The sequence below is a fragment of the Symphodus melops genome (genome assembly GCF_947650265.1).
Source record: "Symphodus melops genome assembly, chromosome: 14".
NCBI lineage: Eukaryota > Metazoa > Chordata > Actinopteri > Labriformes > Labridae > Symphodus > Symphodus melops.
Window position 1 is genome coordinate 16,805,400 of NC_136704.1, and position 11,104 is coordinate 16,816,503.

Genomic DNA, 11,104 nt, shown 5'->3' on the forward strand with positions numbered 1-11,104 from the left:
TACAAACGCAAACCAGCTCGTCCTCGGGAGAACTCATGAATAACTGCAGGGAGAGGTCATTTAGGCGTCTTTAAGTGCTAATACGAACACCAATGAGCGTCACCAATGAGATGACAACTCCCTTAAGTTATGTTTCCGTGGCCGAGATGAGATTCACCTGCAACAAAGACGCACGAGCACAACATTAAAGTCCTCGGCTGAGTGGCACCTAGAAGCGGAGTGCTGTCTTCACTGGGTCGCAAAGAGGAGCAGAAAACCTGGGTCCACTACGTGTCAGGTAGGTCGACTGATGCATAAGTTTAGTCTTTAACCACCCACATGTTAAGACACGTTAAAGAATCAGCAAGCGTCTTCGCGTTTGGCGCCGTGCGTAATTGTATTTAATCGTGTGGATAGTGGTATGAACTTGATTTAATTTGAACATTTCTGTAAATGTTTTGGAAGTTTTGAAAAACTCTCTCATCGACATAAAACAACAGAAATGTATTCACGAGAGCGAAAAAGTTCCTGTTGATTGTCAAGACTACACTTCCCACTCCCAGTCAGACCAGTTCTGGTGCGCTCACGTTGGCTTCACTTGCGGAGCTGCTTGAGTGAAATATGCTGCAGCTGCGGATCAGATTAAATATGCACTAAAGATAGACTACGCCTTGTCCATTTTTTGGTCCATTATCTTTCTTTCTTTTTCTGTTTAACTCCGTACTCTCTGCTGGGAAAGGCTGTCGACAATGACATGCATCGAAAGTCATTTTGCAGAAGAGTTACTAAGCACGTCTTTTTCTGTGAGCAGAGCAGCAGAGCAGATGGACCAGGTGTCGTACCGGTCATTAGGCAGTGATGAGATTACAGATGATCCAGCATCAGTGTTGGAGGACAGGTGGAGCTCCAGTGAAGAAGAGGTAAAAAAACCAAACAAAACACAATACTGTCCAAAGTTTCATAAATGTATAAATGTGCCACAGGCTGGTTTATGAAGTGTATGGCTTTCATGCAAACACCTTTCCTCAGATTCCTCCCCTTATTTTTCACCTCATGCATGTTGGAGGTCCTTTAGCCCAAACAGCCTCACAAAGCTGTATGACATCTGCTTCACCTCACAGTACATCATTTTATGATGTCAGTTCCACACAGATAGGATACTTTCCTTGCGTTATCCTGTGCAAGGCCACCTTCCTGTTAATTTTTCCCAACCATATCTCGTTTTAAGTCACTATGGATCACTTCTGCCCCATGCAGGTCTCCGATCCTCAGGCACAGTGTCTTGCAGCCCCACAGACTCCTCTGCCTACCTACAAACAGAAATTTGACGAATTCAAGAAGCTGTTTAAAGAACTGCCGGAGTCAGAAAGACTTATAGTGGGTGAGTCTTAAAAGCTGCTTCTCATATGATAGCATTGGTCCATGATACACATTTTCAGTTTGCTCTTAAAAATTGCTTTTTTTATACTTGGCTTTTCTCAATTGAACCAAGACACAAAAGAATAAAGGAGGAGTAGATGTGTAACAGGGGAGGCTCCTAAGTTCTACCAAGATGTCACCATTTTACTAAAAATAAGAAATATGTTAATGCAGTTCTGGTCTGAGGAAAAAAAGACGTCAGATTAAACATGATAAAATCTCTGGATTATTTTAAGATCAGGGGACATTGGAGAATCCCAAATGGAGTTTAAATTCCTCCTTTAATACATTTCAAGGCAGTTTTCTACAGTTAAGGTTCTCAACCACTTCTTCTGAAGCGGCCAGGCTGGGGTCAGTTGATTTGTTAGAGAGGCACAATCAACCCAGGACAAATAGACAAAGACGATCTAGCTTTTACACCAAATAATAGCGCACAGCATTATACAAAAACTTAAAATACTCCTGCTATATATATATATATATATATATATAGAGAGAGAGAGAGAGAGCGAGCGCACGCGACAGTCAAACCATAATACAATGCAAGGGGGGACCAATGGGCACTGGCCTTTCTGCCTAAAAAAAAAAAGCATGTTAGTTTCTTATTTATCTTGGTATTGTTCATATTTGTATACGTTCAAACGTACAACCCTGTGAGAGATCATGACACAGTTTGCATGTTTGGAAACAAATGTTTTCTGACGAGAGTTTAAGACTGAAGAAGTGAATTGTGAGTTGTTACTTCTCATCCGAGAACTGAAAGAAGGTAAATCAGAACGTCTTCGCTACGATACCTGCTTTGTTGATGTAGTGACACAAACTCATTTGTATAATTGCTTTTCCTGCTCTATATTTTTTTCTGTAAGACTACCCGTGTGCCCTCCAACGGGACATCCTCCTTCAGGGACGCCTCTACCTCTCAGAAAACTGGCTCTGTTTCTATAGCAATGTGTTCCGGGGAACCAAGGTAATAAAAAACAGAGGGAAATGGGGGGGTGTACAGTCATAAACATACATTCTTGTTCCTGCAAATATATTCTTATGAATGTATATTAACTATTTGCATTCTATCTCTTTAACTTTGAGACATTACACATGTGACATTGATGCAGTCCTGAATTTCCCTCGGGATCAATAAAGTATCTATCTATCTATCTTCTAATGCATTTTAGACATCTGCACTTTGGACTTTTCCATGTATTCTCGGAGTTGCAGAAGCACTAAACAAAGGTCTTAAGTAAATTCACTAATGTGGACAATAGCAGCACAGCATGTGACAGTGACCAGCCATGATGTTTTGTTTTGTTTATCTTTTTTTGGGATATTTTTGGCTTTATTGGGTAGGACAGCTGAAGACAGACAGGGAATGTGGGGGATGACAAACAGTGATGAATCGGTTATCATGGTAAAATGAACACTTTTATGTTGACATAACGATCCATACATATCCGCTTAGGCCTTCTCTTTTTTTTTTTTTTTTTGTAAAGCATTCCTTCATGTGCACATAACTGTTCAAATGTTTTACTGCTTCTTTTAGATTATACTGACACTAAGAGACATTGTTACCATGACCAGAGAGAAAACCGCTCGGCTCATTCCCAATGCCATCCAGGTGTGCACTCCAACCGACAAGGTAGGCTATGTTGTTTTAGAAGAGACTAGGACACCCTTAACGTTTGATTTAAAACGGGTTGATTCATTAATATTTCTTGATATCGTCCCCTTCAGTACTTCTTCACTTCCTTCTCGGCAAGAGAGAAAAGTTACCTGGGAGTTTTCCGCATGTGGCAGAACGTGCTGTTAGACAAGGTAAGCACCATTTCACTCACCTACTGTTTCATAATAAATAATAATACATTTATTTTATATAGTGCTAAAAGTCACTAAACTACAGACACATACTGTATCAGGATAATGTTGATACTCCATGTGTTATGTGTAGGTAGTTTCATACCTTGGTGACATATGTATCACAAATGATAGTCATTAACCGACTCTCACACTCTACTGCTGTGACTGAAGCAGCTGTGCGACTTTAACCCATCCTGCAGCACTTATCTAATCAGTCCAGAGTACATATCATGCTGGCCCAGCCACAGACTGTCTTCCTCTGAGGTTATCAACTGCTAGTGCATGTTGGGTAAAGATCTGCACAGAGCAGCTCAGCAGGTTTTGGGCAAGCTTACGGTTTATTGTTCCACATATTATGGTAGGAATAATTTTTACATGCATGTATGACCGGAGGAGCAATAAAGTAGACCTGAAACCAAAACTAGACTTCAGACATATTTTATTTAGTAAATATCCAAGACCCCCCCCCCCCCCCCCCCCCCCCCCCCCCCCCCCACAAAACCTACTATAAAGAAAAACAATAATGTAAAAAAAACGTTGCATGGCTTTTATAAATGGTTTAAACAACTTGTTTTGATTTCATGAAAATCTAGAGACCATCTTTATTAATGAATGTAGATGTAATACGTTTGAACCAATGCGTTATTTTCATCTTTTATTGTGTAATTATTTAGTTCAGGTAAACGTACATTGTTTGACTTCCCCTTTAAATTACTTATAGACAGACTATAGGCAGGCACCCACGGGGTTGTGAGTCTGCAGGGATCCTGAGCACAAACACCTGTATAAAAATATCCCCGTGAAAGTTCATTGACCCCTGCTGTAGGTGTGGCCATGAGCGCTCATTTACATTCTGCCTTCACCGCACTTGACACCGGAGCATTTATTATCAACGGAATCACGTCGAAACTAACAACTTTCTCTGTCCGGATTGTCAGTAAACCGGACTAACAACGGGTTCGTTGAGCTTTTATTTAACTTTTATCGCTGTGAAATCTGGGCGGCGCGTCTTTACGCAACCGCTATGCTTAGATCCAGGACTTCCTGAATGTGACTGCGTGGTGCGTCCAGGTTACAGATCAGTATTGGGCAGTGCGTCAAAGCTTACAGCTGCGGGGAAATGTCCGCTGACAAGTAAGTAAAACTTGAACGAAACTTGACCATTCGCATGGTTTATATGCGTTGCAATAAATGTTGTAGCTCCAAATGGCATACAGGTCTTAATTTGACATGCTGTTAATTACCTGACATAAATAGAAATGTTTTATTGCATGTGTTGAAAAGTAAAATGTTGTTTTTGATGTCTCTTTTTCTGTGAACATTTACTAACCAGAGTTATTCCTTTAAAAGCTGCCTCCATAGATGGGATTTCACCCGCTAAGGAATAACTTAACTGAGTTATCTATTGTTTGGGTGACATTTCGGATGAACTGTCTCTGGTCTCAAGGGTTAACAGAAAGTTTGATAACCATGGCAGCATTCTTGGGAGACAAAAATGTTTTTAGATGGTTGGTCAACCATGGAGATAAGACTGACTCGCACTGTCTTTACTTCTGATCTCCTAGTTACCTGATACGTTCTGTCTGTATGGCAGTGTCTATCAATGAAAAAAAAAACGGAGACCTCATATAAGACTAGAAGAAGAAATATCTTGAGGACAAGATTTTTAAACGGGTCCTGCACTTTATGCTTTCAGCCTCTGACCAGTTTGGAGTTGTGGCAGATGGTCAAACAGCATTATGGGAATGATCTGGGCCTGACTAATGAAGAGATGGAGAGTTTACAGTTATCAGAGTCAAGCATGCCGGCCAGGTAACCCACTGCCCCCACCCACCCCACCACACACACACCACACACACAAACACACCACACACTCTTTCATAGTGTTATGTAATTTAAAACCACCTGTTCTGTTTGTCTGCAGCCTGACTGTGAGGCCTGGTGGTGATGACTGTGTTGGAAAGCTAGAGCGGACCTCCTCTGTACGCCTCCCTGGGGTGGATCATGGACCTTTAGAGACCTCAACGCCTCAAGGGGAGGACTTGCCTTCCCTACTCGGCTTACAGACCAATGTGGTACTAAAAAAAAATATATATATATATTTTTGTTTTGGTTGTGCAAGTTTTTTTCTTTTAAAAGTTTCTTTTGTGTCACCCCCATGCAGGATGACTCCCGTGGCAGCCCATCTCAGCGGCGCAGTCCTGCTCCCTCACTGGACCGCCTCGCCTCAGAACGGAGTTCCAAGCGCTCCACGCTTTCCTTTGACCTTAATGCTAACGAGAACGGCGTGTCGGAGCAGAGCTGTTCAGACAGCATCGAAGAGGGTGGGTGAATGCACAGGCTCTGTTTTTTTTAATTTTTTTTATAATTTGTATTATTGTTGAATTAATATTCTCCTCTTTTTGTTTCCTCAGCGGAGGAGCGAGTGGGTTGGCCTCAGGTGCAGGGTCGACTTTTTCTAAACAAGGTCTTCCACATCAGCGCTAACAAGATGTTTGAGATGCTCTTCACCGACTCCAGCTTCACCCGAAGGTTTATGAATGTCAGAAAAACAACCAGTAAGTATTAAAACTGTTAAATAAAGATAAATATAGTCCCTTTCCAACATTTCTGAAACCAATGTATTACTTGTTGTAAATTACATCATTTTCCCTTTCGATTATCAGACTCTAGTTTTACTGCTTGGCAAAAAGACGCCTTGGGGAACATGAAAAGGTGTCTGAACTACACAGTAACCATCAGCAACCCTCTGATAGGCAAATTCTCCACAGCTACAGAGAACCAGGTGTGTTTACATCCGTGTAAATGCTGTTTGCATGCTCGAATGGCTGGATAAACACGTTTTTGTGTGACGACTGCATGCTTATTTGTACTCCAATTACCTCTTAGACGCTGTACAAAGAATCCAGGGATAGTCATTACTACCTTGTGGACTCTGAGGTGTACACGCACGATGTTCCCTATCATGATTACTTCTACACTCAAACTCGATACTACATCATACGTACCTCGAAGCGGAAGTGTCGACTCAGGTAAACGTCGTGATCATTTTAGACAGATTGTCTGTTGAGTTTTGTTTATTCATGGGGAGAATTTTCACTGGTTCGTCTTCCAGGGTATACACTGATGTGAAATATAAGAAGCAGCCCTGGGGTCTGATCAAATCCTTCATCACCAAAAACTCCTGGAGTGGCATTGAGGAGAACTTCAGACAGCTTGGTAAGCTTCCCTGTCTTCATTCCTTTGCTTGTGGCTTATCTTTACCCCTGATCTGATATGAATTGTTTCCTCCAACACACATCAGACTTTGCAACAGTGACTCATGTTAAAGCTGCATATTTAAGAAGAGGTCAGATCTATTCTTTCAAGAGCACCGGGCCCTGAGTTTTAGCAGGAATCCTTCATTAACCTTTTACATGCATATTTAGCTACAGAAGGGTTTTTTCCACTTTCTCATCATGCTTACACTTGTGTTTGCTTGTGACCATGTGTTGACCCTGTTCAGAAGCTGAACTGATGGAGGAGGAAGCAGAGATGAACCAGGGTGCTGGAGACTCTGGGAAGATGAGTGGGCTTCGAAGGAGGAGGAGGACTTATAGCAGGACACTGCCAGAGCACATGAACTCCAACACGCAGTATGGGCAGGACGCTGATAGCAACATGGGTACATGACCGCTCTAAAGGAATAGTTTGACATTTTGGGAATGCACAGATTAACCTTATACTGTGTTATACTGAAAGATCAATCCTACTCAAATATATTTCTGTTTAACCTAACATTTTGCCAGGAAGAGTCTAACTTAGCATGTAGCTTAAAAGCTGGGAGAAACTGCTAGCTTGGCAACCATTATATTATGCTGCTTTCCTACAAGCACAAAACTCCTGAAACTACCTGATATTTTTGGAGTGTGCTGTATGTGTAAATGCAAAAAGGATTTTTGACTTTACCCAAAATTTCCTTCAAGCCCCCAAGTAAATTAGTGATGTAAAGACAGGGTGAGCTGACGCTGCTGAATGCAGCGGGAAATATTTACAGGGTGATGACGTTATATCCTGCTACAGGAGTACGGCCAGAGAGAGTATAGCATCTGAGCTCATGTGCCTGTAGTGAAAAATGTTTTCCATCTACAAGTATGTTTTTTTTTTTTTCCCGGGCTTTGTTGACGTCTACCTACGCAAAGCATGTAAAAGCAAAAATCTGTCATCAGCGTCGGACTCCATTGCTTCGTCCGCCACATGTTTTCCTTCCCTTCATTCTGATGGGGATAAAGTTACACAGTGAGGGGCATTTGTAAACAACTAATCCAGGAAGTACAAAGGTTATTTCAATTTTATGTCCAGATAGTTAGATGTGTCTTACCTTTTAAACATAGCCAGGAAAATATTTCAATCAAAAATAGGCACTCAAAACCAAGCAGGCACCTCCGGTGTTGAAAAAGGAAGCTATTGTGTAAGTGCAAAATCCTGCATTTCATCAGGGGTCCGCTTAGAGGAGATTGTAAACAAACTACATTAAAAAAAAATAGCGCTATTGGTCTGATAAGTTATAGTCATTATCACTCATCCATTTAGATTTTATGAATTCAGTAGATTTTATGAAAACAGTAGTAAGGTGTTTAGCTGACCTCATTGACAGCTGGACTGGATTTCCAGCAAGGTGGCTGCTGCAGAAGATCCTCCGGAGCTCCCTGCTGTTACAGATGGCTGACATCACTGAAACTTTGTCCATTAATATTCACAGATAATTTAAGAGATTAAGAAATGTAGCATGCCACCATTGAATAAGATAAATGTTCAAGCAATTTCCCTTTTTACGGTTAGTCAAAAATTATGATGAATCATAGTGTTTGCAATGTAATATGTCAATTATCGTAGGGTTGCTGTATCATGATATTGTGATTGTGGGCCACATATCGTATCATATATTACATAGTGGGTCACTCTGTCATTCCAACTCCTATACAGCAGTCAGTGTGAAAGAGTGGGATGCATTGCTGTGTTTATGGGTTGCACTTCTGACATGCTCCACAACACAGCAACATTTTCCATCTCAGAACTGACTAAATGTTGCTTGCCATCGGAAAAAAATTATCTTTAATCACAAAAAATGTTTCAAACTAGTGCCAAATGTTGCTGACTGCAACCTCTCTCTGTTTCATTCTAAACTAAGTCATGTGTCCTGCTGTCTTCCAGGCCCCATAGAAATCAGAGGCAGGCACAGATGGAACACCGCAAAGATAGTCGCTGGGATGAGTGTGATGTAAGTCTCTGAAACACAACAATGAAACAACATGGTTTGTACTATGTGTTAAAAATGGGTTCCATACCATGTCGTTGTTTATGGTGAGGACTGCCTTAGTTAGGATATGCGTGTAAATGTTTGAACCGTCTCTTTTAGTTTGCTGATTCTGACGATGATGAATCTGAGTCTGTTCTTCAAGTTGTGGGCAATGGAAGATGTAGCCCACCGCATGTACCTGACCACAAAGCATCGGCTGAGGGAGAGGAGTGAGGCCAGGTGGGATAACTTTCTCTTCCTATGCAACATGCACCTCTTCTTTTGATAACCGTCTGTCTTAGACTGGTACTGTTGCTGTGATAAGAACTCAGAAAACAGGAGTCTTTGCGTGGGAGGATGGAGAGAGAAGGGGTTAATACTTCAGGGTATTTTTTTTTCTGTCGTTCAAGCAGCCCACATAAATTGGGTTCGAAAGAACTCTTATATAAATGACTCACGGCCTGTTTGTCAGCCTCAGCAAATAGAGTTATGTAAGTGACAGTCTTATATTAGTGCCCCTCCACTCTAAGTCCTTGTCAAACATAAATTTTCATTTTTGTCTGTCTGTTTTTATCTGTCTTCTGCTGTCTTTTTGTAGCAAATATAAATGCTGAAATGTGCAGATAAGAAAAAGTCTTCTTTCTGTTGTTTGGTAGCTTGAATGCTGAATATGGACCCAGACAGGGACCTGGGTATAGGACCACAGAGGACATGCAACTGCTGAAAACTGTTCTGCAGGACTCCATCAACCTTTTAGAACAGGTAGGACGGGACGTTTAAAACAGGAAAGCAAATGTGCTTGCTTTTTTTTGAGGCAGCAATGACACGGGTTCTAACTTTTAACTTTAAAAAGCACTGGAGGTTTTATCATTTAGCTTTAGACGGGGCTAGGCTAGCTGTGTCCTCCTGCTGTTAGCTAGATTAACTGTTAGCTCACCTTATAATTCATGGACAAATGTTTTACTTTCTAACCCCCGAGCAAATAAGTGAACCAAAGTTTATCATGGATACAATCTATTTATGCTGAAGAGGCTGAAAGCTGTGAAGCAGAGACCCTTTGCTTTTACTTTTCTCTTTTAACGCATAAATTAATCTCGTTATTTTTCAACTTTTCAAAACATAAAGCTGGTGTTGTTTGTGCTTGTGATTTTTCTCACAGCTCCGCAGCTCTCTGGTGATACTGCAGCAGAACTTTGCGATGGCTAATCGTACAGTAGCGCCACAGTGACGCACAACACCTGGAGACCACAGAGCGCCCCTCCCCCTCAGAACCGCCACAGAGGAAACCTGTAGAGAAAACTGCACTTCTTAACAGTCTCTGGGGAAATATCTGTTATCCAGTGGCATTGCCATGTTTTTTAAGCTGTGGACTAACTGCTGCTGGCACAAAGTTATGTCTAAGTTGGCCCTGAAAAGGGCAGTGGGTTTAAATATTTTTAGGGTGCCATTGTCAGCTCCCTTTGCTGTTTCCTCTGACTTTTTTTTTTCCCTAAAAAGTTTCATTTGATGTCAGAAAACTTTTTCCTGATGTGCCTTTTCTATATCCAGATGAGCCTCTTACCACACCAAATGAGCTATTGTAAATATGTTTTTTTAATTATTATTATTATTGAAGGGAAATGAATAACGCTTATTTAAAATGACTTTTTTATTTCATACTTTCTTGCACAGTTTTAATGTTTGCACAAGTGCCTTTATAGGTTAGGCTGTGTGTTTTTTTTTTTTTTATGTTTATTGATTTTATTACTTCAAATAAATATGGTAGAATCTGCAACACAATTATTTTGCATTCATATACTAAAGAGTGGTTGCAATTAAAGGGTCAACAACTAAAGGTAGCATGCTGCTGCAATATGCTCCTGATATCTTGAACATACTGTATTTTATGAACTCACCTGTTGATTTTATCCTGGGCTGATATCAGGGAATGTTTTGTAATCTTTAGCAGCCCATGTGATTTATCACTTGTACTTTTTAAATAAGTGATGTTTTTTATGCTCTCTTCCTTTTGAATATAAATTCATATTTAGCTTAGTAAAAACAGTTTACTTTAAGTACTTTTCCTCTCTGTTGTGTAAATAAGGGTCAGTGAGACGCTCGGGTTATCACTGTACTGTTTTCTACCAACTTTAAATGCAGGGTTGTCCACAATTATATGCATTGATCACATGTTCTTGCTAAGTTGTCAATGTGTTTAAAATTGTATTCATGTAAATGTTGACCTATAAAGTACTAAGAGATATGCATTTGTTTGTTCATGCAACTTTAATTATTCTAAACAAAAAGATTTCACCGTATTGCACTTTTTTAAGAGTCTGTTTCTGTTCACTGTTCTGCTGGAAACTGAAGCAGAGGTAAAGCCACATGTCTTCTGTCAATCTTTATTTGTATAGCTTCAATTCATAAGCATTATCTAAAGACACTTAACAAAAAGCAGGTAAAGGACCTTACTCTTTGTCTTAGTTCTTTTTCAAAGGTGAAATACAATACTGTTGGGACTGTCTTAAATTATTTACTCTGTGTCCCTTTTTACTTCCACAGAAAGCTGTCTATTTCCTCTGTAGTGTTCTTAAAGAT

The 11,104-nt window shown here is 40.5% G+C and overlaps 1 protein-coding gene across 2 annotated transcripts; it reads left to right on the forward strand.

Annotated features, from left to right (window-relative positions):
• The first annotated feature begins 88 nt into the window (after positions 1-88).
• gramd1c (GRAM domain containing 1c) lies at positions 89-10,810 on the forward strand. Of its 2 annotated transcripts, XM_079361052.1 has the most exons (19): positions 89-277; positions 791-899; positions 1,237-1,360; positions 2,265-2,365; positions 2,936-3,031; positions 3,127-3,207; positions 4,946-5,061; positions 5,174-5,324; positions 5,414-5,573; positions 5,664-5,807; positions 5,916-6,034; positions 6,139-6,281; positions 6,365-6,468; positions 6,755-6,913; positions 8,443-8,509; positions 8,648-8,767; positions 8,860-8,913; positions 9,184-9,289; positions 9,687-10,810. In XM_079361052.1, exons 2-19 carry the CDS (start codon positions 804-806, stop codon positions 9,753-9,755), a joined length of 2,010 nt encoding a protein of 669 aa, XP_079217178.1. In that variant the 5' UTR covers positions 89-277; positions 791-803; the 3' UTR covers positions 9,756-10,810. The 2 variants fall into 2 exon arrangements, with proteins under 2 accessions (XP_079217178.1, XP_079217179.1); XM_079361053.1 differs by lacking the exon at positions 8,860-8,913 and having other exon boundaries at positions 91-277.
• The last annotated feature ends 294 nt before the right edge of the window (positions 10,811-11,104 follow it).

What these genes read in the sequence shown, in the direction of transcription:
- gramd1c (XM_079361052.1), top strand. Translation starts at nt 804, where the DNA reads ATGGACCAGGTGTCGTACCGGTCATTAGGCAGTGATGAGATTACAGAT. An exon ending in ATGTGTTCCGGGGAACCAAG is followed by an intron (nt 2,366 to 2,935) that starts GTAATAAAAAAC and finishes TGCTTCTTTTAG; the next exon opens with ATTATACTGACACTAAGAGA. An exon ending in GGACGCTGATAGCAACATGG is followed by an intron (nt 6,914 to 8,442) that starts GTACATGACCGC and finishes GCTGTCTTCCAG; the next exon opens with GCCCCATAGAAATCAGAGGC.